The sequence below is a fragment of the Dermacentor silvarum genome, chromosome 9 (genome assembly GCF_013339745.2).
Source record: "Dermacentor silvarum isolate Dsil-2018 chromosome 9, BIME_Dsil_1.4, whole genome shotgun sequence".
Classification (NCBI taxonomy): domain Eukaryota; kingdom Metazoa; phylum Arthropoda; class Arachnida; order Ixodida; family Ixodidae; genus Dermacentor; species Dermacentor silvarum.
This window is the reverse complement of record NC_051162.1, coordinates 102,626,576-102,642,297: the sequence shown is the minus strand read 5'-3', so window position 1 is coordinate 102,642,297 and position 15,722 is coordinate 102,626,576. Positions and strand designations below refer to the sequence as shown.

At 42.3% G+C, this 15,722-nt stretch overlaps 1 protein-coding gene across 1 annotated transcript; it reads right to left on the bottom strand.

Annotated features, from left to right (window-relative positions):
- Positions 1-37: 37 nt before the first annotated feature.
- On the bottom strand, positions 38-14,805 carry LOC119463439 (uncharacterized). The gene is made up of 4 exons (XM_037724285.2): positions 13,691-14,805; positions 10,624-10,639; positions 9,511-9,843; positions 38-1,157 (listed from the first exon to the last, which is right to left on the bottom strand). The coding sequence occupies exons 1-4, from the start codon at positions 13,817-13,819 to the stop codon at positions 853-855; spliced, it is 783 nt and encodes a 260-aa protein (XP_037580213.1). The 5' UTR covers positions 13,820-14,805; the 3' UTR covers positions 38-852.
- Between the last annotated feature and the right edge of the window lie 917 nt (positions 14,806-15,722).

Sequence of the window (15,722 nt, the reverse complement as noted above, 5' to 3'; positions counted from 1 at the left end):
GTAAAAATGCTGTAATAAAGACAAAATGATCCAGAAGGCGATTTGTACTAAGTGGTTTATTTCCTTCGTTGACATACCACAAAGGCATTATGAGCAGCAACTTTTATTCGCACTACAAATGGTTTTTTCAAGGCCTGCCATCAATGCTTTGTATACGACCATACTCTTGGCGTGGTGTTCGTTGTACGAAATTACCATTCTGCTTGTGTAAGCCCCACACGTCAGTGAAAAATAAAGTAAGCAAGAGGCAATTTCTCAGGCTTTTAACAGGTCAGGGATAAATACATTATGGTAGGAAGACCCTAGATGTCGAATGGCATACTGCTATGCACATTTCTCTTACACTTCTAAAAGCCTGCCCTATAGGCATATCACAAAGCTGTATTTAGAAGTGTACAAACCGATTTCATTCCTGTAGGAACTCTAATGCTGACTAAATGGAAATGACGAAGATACAGTGAATGTTGTGGATATGACATGTGATAATGAAACAAGGGAATGATTGAAATATTTCGTGTCTAAATTTTCCGCAGTACATGCAAACAATCCAATTATACAATGACGGGCGCATTCGAACATGTCTGAGAGTGACTTTGAAGCTTCTGCCAAGACAGTGCGCAACAATGATAGGCACCTCCCGATATTCGTGAGTGAAACGCGTTAAGTACAACCAAACTGTCTGTACAAACCGCTGACAGAATTGAGTGAAGGTGGCTGTCATGTTTGTGCCATGACTTCGCACAAACTTGGCAGTTTCTAAGATGATACCCATCTTGAGTGCGAGAGGCGATGACGAATAACCCAACTGATAAATACATGTGGCAGAAAGAAAAGCACGTTCGAAACTATAGCTTATTTAACAGAAGCTTCAAGGACACTGGGACTACTTCTGAGAACTTGTCCATTGCACTGTGTAGTCGCTTCAATGAACAGGCAGCGCCCGTTCACACCGGCAGAGCTCAACTCGAGTGAAGTGTCCGGGGTCCTGAACTGGGCACATAAGCCAGGGTTGGCGGCGTCGCAGGTTCCCGATGCTTCGCACAGCCTGACATCATACAGGACGGCGTCACCCGAGTATGAAAGGACTGGATCCCACAATATTCGAGTTTCTGTGGGCGACGCAGCGATGACGGAGACGTTCCTCGGTGGATCAGGAGCTGGAGAAGAGAGAAAAGAGCGTACATTGAAAGCATAGAAATGTACACGCGCTGCAGATGCTGATGTCATGACGAAAGACAAAAAAAAAAGCGCACGCACGAAAATGGGGACAGAGGTAGAAATGACATAATGAGCGCTTTCCTCACACATTTGTCTCTTTTCCAATTTTCTTGTGTGGGCTGTTAGTCATTCGTTTGTGGGTTGTTAGTCAGTCGTGTGTGGGTTGTTAGTGCATCAAAAATGCAATAACAAACCCAAGCCTCTACTCTACTGACGTCATGAATATGCAGCAGCGCTGCAGTCACATTCTGGTTGTGGGAAAAAAGGAAGAATTTAGTGTTGCGGCATGAAGTTCATCTGAATGTAAGAGTTTTTAGCTTGTACACGTGTCGAATTGAGTTCTCGTGGCCAAGTACTGTTTTACAATTTGGCATATATCAAAAAAGAAAGGTGGTGTCAATGTCTGCGAGTTTTCAGTCTTTCTTATGTGCACTCACCTTGTTTATTCCATTCACGAAAACATAGGCATGACTGTTCCTTGATAGATTCGAGGTAAGTCATACTTTAGCAGTCTGGGCCAAATTAACACATCAGAAGAATCTAACCTGTGCATCTCAGTAGTTTGGGCTTAAAAGCAAATTTTAGAAAGGTGAGAATGAAAAGGGCATTTCTAATACTTCCGCTGATTTATTTTACAGATATTTTTTATCGCCCTTGACGTCACCCTGAATACATTTTACGGTATTTTACCCTGGCTTAATACCATTTTATCGTGGCCTTTGTTCACACCATTCGAATGTCTTCAGTTCAATCAATATACCGTTGCTACCCTATACCACAGTGCCTCAAATATTGCGCGTTAAGAAATTATCGGTTTCAAATTTCTGGAACTTTACGGCTTTCTATGCATGTGGGTCTCCTCTGAGACTGTTCATCTGTTTTGCAGCTCATTTCAACTCATTTGTGGTCATTTTATTTCAATTTTTTGTGTGGATCATATAGGGTGATTTAAGAACCCACGAGGCTCACGGCGAAAACGGCTACTTTACTCGATGTATGCGTAACCAATATACACCCAACTGACTGCCTTGAGGGACGGTTATCGGCTGAGATAAGCGGTCATCTAGCTGTATTTTGTTTCATTCCTTACGCGCACAAACGAGGGAAAGGAGGAAAAAATACAGATTCGTAATTTTCACCCATGAGCATGAGAAAATTTCCGTTCCCTGATAATATCAACAGACTGACCAAGTGTATTTGAAAAACAAAATCCAAATTAGGCATACAAGTTGCTCTTTGGTAAAATTATTACGTGCTACGACCACGCGTTTCCGTTGAAATTGTGCAATAAGAGAAGCAGGATAATACGAGAATCCTGGATAAATGCTGCTTTGCTAAAAATGATAAGAAAAAATTAAGTGTATCACTTGTTTGTAAAATGTAGGAGTGCGCAATTGTGTACTGGTTTAAAAAGTACAGAAATAAGGTCACCGCTGAATTAAAGCAAGCGTAAATTATGTACTAATAACGGTTATTTGCTGAAATAGACACAAGTGCCTAGGAAAGTTAAGAATGAAGTTAGAGGCCTGACTTCAACGAAAAAGAGTACACAGGTATAAACATACAGACAGCCATTGGCGTGTGGTGACAGGCAGAGAAGCAGCAGCTGCTCTGAATGAATATTTCGTTTCCAGTACCCAGCATACCGACAGCGAGGAACCCATGGTCACACCTATAGTGAACAAATTCAATCTTACTAACTCAGTTCTACTTACACCTGTTACACGTGGTGAAGTTGACCAACTACTGCTTAAAGTAAAAAACAGTGTCTCTGCTGGGTATGATGATATTAAACCAGTACCAATGAAATACATTGCGGATATAATTGCACCTGTCATTGTTCACATCATAAACAGAATGCTTGAAAGCGGTATCTTTCCAGTACGTCTAAAAATAGCACGTGCTTGCGCTATTTCCAAAGGCGGTGCTAAACAAATTTCAGGCCGATATCTGTCTTACCTGTTCTATCAAAGAAGTTCGAGAGTGCCCAGAATGTTAGACTACAAACATTTTTCAGTAAATGTAATGTAATCAGTGACACGCAGTATGGTTTCAAAAAAAAATCTTGTGAAGTAGCTCTTCTCAATATCAAACACAAAATATTAACAAATCTTGAAACTAGAATGTATGCATTGGGTTTATTTGTGGACCTCAGGAATGCCTGTGATTCAGTATGGCAGAAATTATTAATACGCAAACTGGATCAGTACGGTGTACGAGGAATACTACTGGAACTTTTACATTACTTAGCCACTCGTTATCCGTATGTCAGTATAAATACTGATGTTTAATCTTACGCGGAAATCATAACCGGTCTTGCTCAAGGATAAATACTTGGACCTCATTTCTTTATAATTTATATAATTATCTCTGTGACACCCCGAGTCTTCTCAATTAGTTATGTGTGCAGATGATACTTATATATTCTTTAAAGCTGGTACTATAACGGAACTCCGAAATACCTAGGGATAACTATCACCAAGAACCTAAGCTGTAAAACGCATATCACACGTATCACGAGAACTACCGAAAAATGCTTTGGTTTCTGTGCAGAAAGTGTACGGTTGCGCCTCAATCAGTCAAATTTGCCGTTTTTCTAACCTATGTGAGGCCAACGTTAGAGTAACCAAGCAGTATATGGGATCCTGTTCCAAGTGGGTCTAATAAAAGAACTCGAAAGGGTACAAAAAAGGGCTGCATGGTTTATTTTGTCCAAATATTCATCCGCCGACTCGGTAACAGAGATGTTAAACAACTTCAACTACTTCTATCGCAGCGGCGCCTAGTGGCAAGACTGAAATTCCTATTTTTGCTTTCTAAACACCATTTTAACATCGTTATTTCAGATTACTTAGCTCCCAAAAAAGCGAACTTTTAGAAAAAATCATGACTGGACCTTCGCTTTGCCACAGCTACATATCAATGAATATGCAAATTCATTCCTACCCCGAATAATAAAAGACTGGAACACACTGCCATCATCCCGTATGCAGTGCGTCTCAGTTGAAACCTTCGAAAAATGCATAATGGCATCATTACAAACCTGAATGTTTATGTTTACTTCCATACTTGTACATAATACACATGCTTCTTTTTTCTTTCTTTTTTATGAACTGTTACCATATACCATGTATGGTTTGTTTTATGAACACATGCTTCTTTTTTTCTTTCTTTTATATGAACTGCTACCATATACCATGTATGGTTTGTTTTATGAATTGGAGTATTTTTTTATGAATTATAGGCTAGAAAAGTGATCGCCGAAGTGTTAGACTACTCTACAAATTTTCATTCTGCGTGTTATTTTTTTATCACTGACACTTCGTTGATGTACTTTACTGTTGTAACACCCAGCTTCTATTTTGATAACTACTGTTCAAGTTATGAGTTTAGCCGTTTTCTATGACTGACACTTCATTCATGTAATTTACTGTTGTGACACCCAGTTTGTATTTTTGATGACTTATTGTTGTAAGACCCAGTTTGTATTTTTGATAACCTATTGTTGTAACACCGAAATTCTATTTGTGATGCCTCAAGCTCACCCTGTAACGGGGTTATGGCCAACAGTATCGTAAATAAAAGCTCGAATTGAAAGTTAACAATTACCTGAAGCAACTCTCTTGCTGGTTACAAAGAATAAGCTACAAGTGAATTCTTCGAAAACATAATATATGACATTTGCTCCTACTAATAAACCACGTAACTGCAATGCGGCTCTTCATTTTGAAGATAGGTTGATAGAGCTGGTAAAATGTCAACAATTTCTCGGAGTGTGGTTCCAAGAGGATTTGGCCTGGAACATGCGCATTGACAAACTTGCTATGGAACTAAGCAGAACTGTTGGTTGCTTGTACAGACTGAGTACTCTGGTTCCTCCATGGTTGAAGAGTTCATTGTACTGCGGACTCTTTTATTCTCGATTAACTTACTGCACAATAATTTGGAGCACTACTTCCCCCCAAAATTATAATAAATTGATAGTACTGCAAAAAAGACTCTTACGCGCATTCGAGGGATATCATGGCCTTGTACAAAACTTTATAACCAAACCCTCCTTTATAAAATATTCTATCTTAAAGGAAAACCAGGTATATTACTACAAGTTGTTGCAATATATTAAACAAAACAAATCACAGTATATCCTGAATGAAACCACCAATCTGCACTACAGCCTTCGACAACATAATATGAGAGCACCAAAAATAAGAACCGATTGCGGAAAACTAGTCAGTTCCCAGGCACCTTCACTACTAAATTGCCTATGTGATATTCAAGATGAAATTATGGAAAGTTCAAATAAATCGTGCAAACGTTTCTCATTGTGAACAATATTGAGTTTTTCTGAATAGAACTGCACTATAAATTGTCAGTCTTTTCTTTTGTTTTCAGGTTATAATTGGTGTGAAACAACATGTACCTTTAGTGTATTCTTTCGCGTTCTCGTATTTCTTGTAGACATGTTCTGTTTTTACTTGAATAATATTCTGTCTCGCGACCCTCCAGCTTATTTCGGTATGTCAGTATGATTCATGTTGCTGCATAGGGCCTGCGTGCCGAATAGTTGTAGGAGCAGAAGCCTTTGTCAGGCCACACGGCCTTTAGCGTCTGCTTTCTTTCTATTGTAAACAGGAGAAATAAACTCATTCATAAACTCATTCAAGTGGCATGTCATACGTGAAACATCAGCAGAGCATTGCTGCTACCTAAGAGAAACAAGGGGGCGGGGGAGGAGAGAAAAGCGAATGAAGTTGCTGCAAAAGCACGCCAACATGATCTGCTTGGGGGGCCATGAGTGGGAGGGGGGGGGGGGGCTATTACTTTCCATTAGACCGAGCAGATTTCTAAACAAATATAACCTTCGCATATGGCTCCTTCTGGTGGACAGTACCTCTTTGAGGCATCACACAATTCATGCATCACACTCCTACAGATTGTTTGGGATGCTTGAGGTCTGATAAGCGGGGAAATATGCGGGAGAATGCACGCTTGGTCACGGCCAGGAAGCTCCACTTTGCTGGATTATGAATTGTGGCGCAATGTTTGGCCGCAGGGCTTCTTGTTAGCCGCCGCGAATGAAATTATCACACCACGTTAGACATACCCCGACGAGGGTTCGCGTCTAGAAGGTGGCTCGCAATGAGTATGCATTAGAATCGGAATAACTAAAAGGATAACCGTGCACGTTGAAATTCTGTTATATACACCTTAAAGCACTTCTTATCAGACTTCCGGTGTAAGAGTGGTTAACATGCGCTAATACTGCAGAAAGACGAGAAGCAAGATTTATTTGTTCGTGACTGTTAGCGGCGCACGCGTGTAGTCATTTAGCCTGAATTCCTGTTTTGTTGTTTTCAATGAGATGTTTGACGTAACGGAAATACCCAATAACGCTCAGCCTCTTCCGTGTATGCACTGCACGTGGCACACTCAATCTTCCTTTTCCGCGTTGCTGCGATATTTTTCATGCTTCGGTTGCACAGCCAAAGCGTATGAAGTGAACAAGGCCGACGAAAAGTTTCAAGTAATAAATATATTGTGCTTCTGTGTCGTATAATGGCGGTGAGCGTAGAATAAATAAAGTCTAGTCGCTTTACAAAAACACAAACACTTGCCTCCTGAACGGTTTATAGACGAAATAACTGTGCAGATGTCCGCATAAACCAGTAAAATAGTGAATCTGCAGGGGATGACTAATTGCGATGGATGCACAATAAAGCAGTGTGACACATTTATCGTTTCCGACGCACGTAGGCTGGTGCAAGCTGGCAATAGAAATGCAACACATGTGCTTTGCAAAAGCTCTTCCGTTCCTGCTGCGCGCCCTGCGGTCGAACGTGATACAAAACGTCACTACGCCAACATATGCTCGTTTAATGTCTAATATTTATTATTCCGATTTCCGGAGAATCGTTTGCAGCTGAGTGCACCGTTGGAGAATTATTATTGAACGTTGCTTCGGAAAACTCGGGGAACACGAGAGGTCAACAGGAAACATAAGGTTCGTGACTGGTGAACAAGAGACGCAAGGTCGTACAGCTTAGAAGATAGCACTAATGCAGCAATAGAAGATTTAAAAAGCATGGGTGGAAGAAATAATACGACAATCACAAAATTTGAATAAGCAATATGGTGCACCTGTATGCTGCCACAAAGCGTATGTAAAATGGCTTATTACTGGTGTCGTGGCGGAGATGGTGCTGCTGCGAGGGCTGTCAGCCTTGAAGCCTTGGCCGGTAGTCAAAGCTCCAAAGTGTCTTTTATAGCGTATGCTACAATGTACAGTGCATGCAACGAAGGTAACATGTGGACTTGCTGTACACGATCTCCAAAATAAGGAACTTACAACACCGATATAAAACATTGCTTCCTGACATGTAGGCTAAGAACAAAGTTTGCTGGCTAGACGCAGAATATTTTCAGCGTTCGAGACTGATTTAAAACCGCCAACACAGTGACAACAGTGTGTTATCGTACAGAGTCATGCGAACACCTTCTTCAGGCGGTATGTCTAAAGATGACTATGGCTTTATAAATTGTCTTTGTGTGTTTAGCTTTACTGACAGTTTTGATTGAAACACCGATAATGTCATTTAGCTTCGACACTGTGCTCCACACAAAATCTCGCGGTACCACAACTGCTATGTGCTGGGGACTCAGAGCAACTCTCCGAAAAAACACACTGCGTGACATTTTCTAGTTCAGTTGCGGAACCCTGCTTTCCGTTCTTTACCGCCACACACCAAAGTCTGTTAACTTTGCCGCCAGATTAGGAAAAGCGGAGTACAAGTAACACATCTTGTAACTACTATGTGATGTCTGGTCATTCCTGTAGTGAATTACTCTATGAAAGTCACGTCATAGTAACGTATACCCACATGCTGGTTGCATGGACGGCTGCTATGGTTTCTCATTTAGGCGTGTTTTGTATTTCATCGAACATAGGCTTCTCTCCTGGTCTGGGCCTCACTAGGTTCAGCAGTGCAGATTAAAGTTAAGGCGTATTCTTAGACTATTGAGTTAGTCATGGCTTGCGAACAGCCTCATAGGGCACGAATGAAGAATAGGGACGCACAAAGACTATGACAAAAGCGTCTTTGTAGGCGTGTTTTGTATTTCATTCGAACGTAGACTTCTCTTTGAGCCTGGGCCTCGCTAAGTTCAGCAGTGCATATTAAAGTCTAAACGTATTCGTAGACTAGTCAGTTTGTTATAGCTTGCGAACAGCCCCAGATAGCACGAAGGAAGAATAGGGAGACACAACGACTATCACAAAAACTTCTAAGAACTGAATTTTCATTTTCCAATCGCGCTAATGAAGGAGTAGTTTGCAAGCAGTAAGCCGATGACATAAATAAGCATGAAGGTACGTAGAAAACAAAATGCTTCATTCTACTGGAGTTTCATGCCTCGTTATTATAGGTAAGACATATCCCTCGTTGATAACGTAACAAAGAACATGTTGAGACAAGATCCTTCTCAGCCTATTTGAATCTCGAGAGCACCTACGATTCCTTTAGCCAGCCAACCAGCTGATCCGAACATGATGTTATTCTCCAGAAGGGGCGCATCCGCGGCTTCTATAAAACCAAGTCTATATAAGGAGGAGGATGTTGCTGCCTGCATGCGGATTTCCTTTGCGCGAACTGCCGGCAATTGCTAAGCAACTGCGCCGCGTATACGAAGAATTTAACACTAAGATCTTGAGGCATGTCGTTTAGTTTGTTATGACGCTCTTTGGCCATACCTGGCCCTTGCGCCATTAAAACGTACACATCATCATTGATGTGTGTGTCATTGTCATTGTTCAAAGCGTTGCGCGAGACGGAAGCACAAGGCGACGCGCACAGCTATACGGAAAGGAGCGCAGGCCCTTAGCTAGTGAGCAATCCAGCGCAGTATTGCGAGCCGGCCTATCCACACACCCGGTACAACGTTCTTAATTAAGTCTGCAAAACAATACCAATTACAAATTAACTCCACATTAAATAACAACTTCAGGAGGAACCGGGACATGATTGTCTTGAAGGCCCAATGTCCTCACGGAAGCAACATGTTGCCAATAATAGCGTATATGTCCAGAAATTACTTTTGTTTTATTACGCTTACGCTCTTTCAATCGGTCTATGCTTGTATGCATAAACACAATTGAACGAGCATTGTACTTATGCTCAGCAACTGCCAGTTTCGCTTATATATGTCGTACCTTGTAGCATCTTTGATGTCCCCCTATGTGCCCTTAGTGCTCCCTGGTGCTCTTTGCAAGCAAATTGAATCCCTCTAGACACCTACCGTATCCAGGGAAGAAGATTGGAAGGCGTACGCCATCGGAATACTTCGTAGAACTATGTCGCCGAGGAAAGTTGAGTACGCGCACTGTTACGGTAACGTTCGTGCAGGGCTCGACGCCACCACACGTGAGGCGCATCTGGTCGGGCCTCAGGATCGTTCCGTTGGAGCAGAGTCCCGCCCTCCGCTTTCCGTCGCTGTCGTCATCACCGCTGGCAGCCCTGGCGCTGACCTGCACCCAGTATTGGTCGACGATACCTTCGGGCCGCTCCCAAGCCACGGTAAATGTTCCGTTTTCCGCTGACACCAAGGTGAGATTTGCCACTTCTGGTGGATCTGCAAGCGAAGGAATTGGTATCATTTATGCGTACGTGTTATTGAACCTTGCTCTGACAAAACTTGAGCGCCAAAATAAAAAAAAAACATTGAAATAAGGTTGAATTTTTTTAAGAGAGCTGCATTTTCTCGCCCTTTTCTACTACAGTGATTTCTGTTGGAATCATTATGCTTACAATGTATACATGACGTGGAAAAGCATAATAGGAAGGACAACCCTAGCAAATCGGTGCCATAAAATCTACTTACAATGTACATGCAGATTTATTACAATGGCTGACTGATTGTCTCTGAAAGTTATAAAAGTGCACGTATTGTTTCATGCTGGCATTAGACGTCTGAGAGGTATTTTCGGAGCCAGCCAGCTGAGGTGTGTAGATTGTCTTATACACGGCGTCAAAACATTGTTTCAGTAATTCCTTCACATCCCTGACATAATTGTGATTGAAATTGATAAGTTTGAAGCTCTGCAGGGCCCTCGCAACATAGTGAATTTGTGATTAACGGCTCTCGCATATCAAGAAAGCTGCTTAAGAAATTTTGTTATTTTTCCGTTTATCTTTTTGTTAAATTGCACGTGATATAAGATTATTATTTTGTAAATTATATTCACACCAGAAAACGTTAAAGCAGACATAGAACTTCAAAAAGCATTATTTGTTTCGGGTATCTGCTATTTTCGCTCTAACACTGTGTTTTTCGTTTGAGAACTATACAGTTAGACATAAGGTTAGCTGCATTTCTTTTTATATGGACAGCAAAAAAAAAATATCCACTTACCAGGATCCCCGTCGCTCTGAAAACGAATAAAAAGCATTATAAAAATGGATGAAAATTTGCTGTCTAGGTCCATTTCAAGTAACCACACCTATATATCAGTGCCGTTGCAACGCTCTAGTAGAAAATCAACGTTACGCCAAGCTTCTGTAAATAGTTTTACTTAAATTGTATGCAAATGGATGCATTTGTGCGAACTATAGCATTTTCTTGCGAATGATTTAATTACCGGCCTTTTCTGTAATGAAAACACAAGTTTACATGATCTTGTCGTATCTGACTACGGGTGCAGTAATTACTTGTGGGCTGATGCAACGTTTTGCAAGTGGTAATGCAGCCATTGTTATCAGATCTATATGCACAGAGAAGTAACGACGATATAGCGATTCCTTTTTACCGCTTCAATCACTGACGAACACGTGATGAATAACCTGCACGATCGACGCACGGGACATATTCGACCGAGAAGAGCTCCTGCTGAGTCCATCTGACGAGAACTCATTATTTCTTTTTTTTATTTTGTAGATGTCCTTTGACCTGCCGATGTTCTTTATGCTTTTGCCATCCGAGCCAAACGTCTGTCGGAGACCACCTGCTGTATCTTCGGCGAGACGCGTACGTCAAACCGCGAAGTGTACAAAAAGGCTAGGTGCACAACTATTCAGCTGAGCCACCGTAATCCGAGCCGTTATCGGTATTATCAGAAATGCACTGCTTGCAAGATCGGCTCACCTTACAAACCAAATTATTACTCTTGCGAGTTGAATTGTTGTCCACTGGATAAAGGATCGGCCCACCATGTCGCCAACTTAAATTGCACCAGCTTGGGGACCGACCAGATTGCTAAGAGACTTTCTCTGCAATGGGCCCTTATTACTGCCACATTGGCTCTGGGAAATATGCCCATTTTATATGGCACAGAAATTCCCACGAAATCCATCTTGCGATAAATGTCGACGTTATTGCGATGAACATTGAAGCAATGTAGGGACACACCATGCTGCCAAATTTCTCCCATCTGTGTAGCCGACTGTTTTAGTTTTCGGTTACCGACATCTTCACATCTCTGTAGTTCAACTCTCTTTGCACATTACGCACTCTGGTGCCATTCTGCTCATTTTTTTTTCTGCACGCTCGGCTGCATTTGTTGCCGATTTGCTCACATCCCTGTAGCTGAGTTCGTTGTTTTTCCATGCGACTTCTTTACGTCTTTCCTCTTGTATTGATTGTCTATCCGGGCACTTACCTTGCGGCGCATACCCATGCTGGAGGATTCGCCAAGAAGATACCTAGCGTCCAATGTGCAGTTACACATAAATTTCGGTTGAATAAAACCAACAGTGAAAGCAACACTGAACCACCCTAAGAGTGAAACAGCAGTGAAGGACAATACAAGACTTCTTCCAGCTTGCAATATTCTGCAGAATTGATTCCCAACAACAATATAAGCTAGCAAAATACACAGAAATCCTAGAATCCAAAAACTATATAACCATTCAAGCTGGTTGGTTAGTCCTCATACTCAGAGGGAACATTGCTTAAGTTAAGGGGAAGCTCTAGCTTGGTATCAACTCCGAGTTCTCTATTCAAATACATGTAAAGAATCATATTTGCTTTTACGAGACAAGGCTCGGCAAAGTTCAATAAAATTTGTTGCATTAAAGAAAACAGTTGCTTTCTAGTGATAACGGGAAGTATATTGTCTTAGGGCCGGCAATTCTTTTTTTATTTTCCTAAAACTGGTTATATTAAAAAACAATTCAAACACTAGATTTACATTTGTAACTCTAAAGAAAGAACAGATGTCGCAGTTCTGTGAACTGAATCTGTTAGAGCACCTAAAGTGGACCAATTTTATATGTGAATTTACAGTGTCCGTCAGTTTGTTGCAATGTATACAGCGTTCAAGCCCGACGATTAGGCTGCAACGCGCCTGATGGAAATCGAAAAAGTCATCGTCGCTTGTTTTCGCCATCCACGAGCTAGAGTGCAGCTGTTATTAGCTTCGCCCTGCTTGCAAACTGGGTGCCACACGCAGTAAGCTACGTCACAATGAGGGTCTGACACTGTGTCGAGGTCCACGCCCCCCTGAATGTGAAATCAGCTGACTGAGCGTCAAATTTGATCATCAATATCTCAGACGAGGAGCACTCAAAGAGAATCACAAAAAAATGAAGTTGTCTGTAAATATCGTACGATTGTCTTAACTTTTCAAATACAAAGATGTACCATACACACGATAACAAGAAAATTAAGGAGTTATGTGTGAGATATGTGCTTAATATCACTCTGATTTGTCATGAAGATTGTGTTCGCCAAAGCGCATAAACCAACAGTGCAAGCACAGTTTGCGTAGCTAGCACAGCGTTTTACTAAAATTAGTTACCTTAACGTCTCACACGTATATATATATATATATATATATATATATATATATATGTGTGTGTGTGTGTGTGTGTGTGTGTGTGTGTGTGTTGTTGCGGTCGCAATATTTCGCAACGTATCGGCACAATCATTTTAAAACTGGTCTGGTTAATATTCAATGCACGCATTTTCTGACTTCTGCTATTAGACTGACAGGCGGTTACCCCACAGTCGTTATGAACCTTTTGTAAACCGTATTTACGGTTAAGTTGTTAACGGCAGTCTTCATCACACTGCCACTTGGCTATGCTTGGGTTTGTTTAACCATTGTTCCCTGGGTAAACGATTCGAACCAACAAGTGCCGTAGGGCGATATGGCAGAATTTACAATGTCAAGAATTCTGCTTTGGAATTACGTCAACAACTAACAAAAATCTCTTACGTGAAAACACTTTGTTATGCGGGTCTTCTGTACTTGGTGCGAAGAAGGTAGCGCACAATCTTGCCGTAATGATTTACTCGTAGGTTACAATTACCAGCTAAACTTAAGGCACCATAAAAAATTGCACTTTGTCTAATTAGACATATTACGTCACTCGCTCAACAACAACAAAAAACATTATTTAATAGCATTAGGCTCTATGAGTGCTAAACACCGCGGTATAAAATTCGTGGGGAAAGTTCTTATGTAAACAATTATGCTTACCCAGGATACTCCAGCGAAGAGCACCACGACGAGAATCAAAAGCAGAATAAGAACAGGCAAACCAATCTTCAGTGCTATTGACGCCGGCGTGCACCGTCGCCTCGAATATCCTTGTTGCGGTGACAGCATGACCGCAGCAGGAACTCCTTCCAAAAACGCAGGTGACAACGGTTCGTATTCTAGCTGACGCACAAACAACGCGACCTCTCAATCCACACCGTGACCCGCGATCCCATGTAGAGCAAACAGGTAGCCGTGGTGCACGCAAGCGCGAGTTTATAATCCTGACGTCCAGCACACGTGCCAACGGCGCGATACATCGCGGGAAACTTGCAGATTGCACCCGCCGGGAAACACGGCGCCGATATGACGCGCCGCGCCGCGCCTCTGCAACGCACACCCAGTCAACGCCGAGACGCGTTGCCCAGCATACACGTGTATATGGGGTGTGGGATAAATCGCGCGGCGCTGCTTCCGGTACCTCAGGGTACGGCTCCGCCAGCCAGTAGACTTTCGCGAAATAACCTTGAGATGTTAGTAAAACGTCACCCAATACTCTGACAGCGCTACCTCTGAGCACACAATCAACCTGAAAAAAAAAAAAACACAGAAATTGGGGGAGGGCCTCGTTACTCTAGATTAGGTGAGATTTCGACGTTCTGTGTCGAAATTGTCAGGTCTAAACTGCATTGTTAACTACGCTGTTCCGTACTCCCGATGAACGTGTAAGAGGCAAACTCATGCTAGCGATCGCGCGTATAAAATAAAATAAACTGAAGAAATCAAGGAAAAACGCAACGCAACGTCGTAACCGCCCTCCAGTTAGCTGGCGACTGCGCCCGTCCGGTGTCCCTTTTAGCGAAGCGGACCTGCGTGTTGCCACAACACGGCGTAAACTGGCCGGACCAGCGGATAGTGGGCAGTCAAGCGCTGCTGCGGAGACCTTGCCCCGGGAGGCAAACAGGCACTTTCCTTTCCACGGTTTCGCTTTCTCCTCCTCTTCTCTCTTCCTCTGTCTGGAGGACACGACTGGACGAGCGGCATTGTCCGCTTTCACAAGAGAAGTCCGTTCACCATTTCACCAGTCTCACTTATCCGCGTTGCGCTCGTCTTTTGTCACGCGACCAGCGCATCTCCGCGTCCTGTCGCCACTACCGCCCCGCGCTTTTCAGTCCCCTCGACTCTAAAAAGAAAGAGCGAAAGACAGAGAGAGAGAGAGCGAGATTCCTGTAGGCTTTTTTTTTTTTTTTTGAGCGCAAAGGGAACCAGCAGGCGACGCTGAATTAAAGCAGGAATGAGCATACGTGACCGCGCCGTACTCTTCCCACTACAAAGCCAGCTGAAGTATGCGGAAAAATATGGGGCGGTAGGTATATATATATATATATATATATATATATAGTGTGTATGTGTGTGTGTTTGTGTGTGTGTGTAGAGAGATAGAGAGAGACTTCCGAAATGGTATAGAGAGCTCAGAAGGACACAGGTGGGGATCCGGCAAAATAGACGAAAGTCGGATTTCCGCTGGCATTATTTTTTTTTGTTTACGCTGCAGAGTTGCGGCTCTTTAAAAGCTGTCATGTATCATCTCATTTGGAAGTGAAAGCGTCTCTTATCGACTGCCTTCAACGCTCACTTTCATATTACAACACGTGTGTACTCCGGCGAGGCACGTTTATTGCAAAATTAGCGTAGTTTCACTTTTTTGTAGTCGAACCGCAGATTCGAACGAATATTTTCGTTGCGGGGGAGAAAATGGCATTTAGATTCAATAGTGTTTTATAAACATGAGACAATGGAACATTTCACCAGCACAAAAATTTATAAGTAGTAGATCATAGAAATTTAATTGGCTTAACAGCAATATGTGAGCTTCTCGCATTATTTGCTGACTCACTTCAGCACCTTGTTGTCAGTTTTCAATCAATCGTTTTATACACACTTGGGAGTAATTACTCACTCAAGCGCACAATTAAATCGGTCCGGAGTTTGAACCTTTTTTCTCAGCTCCAGACAGTATGAGGACTGCTCT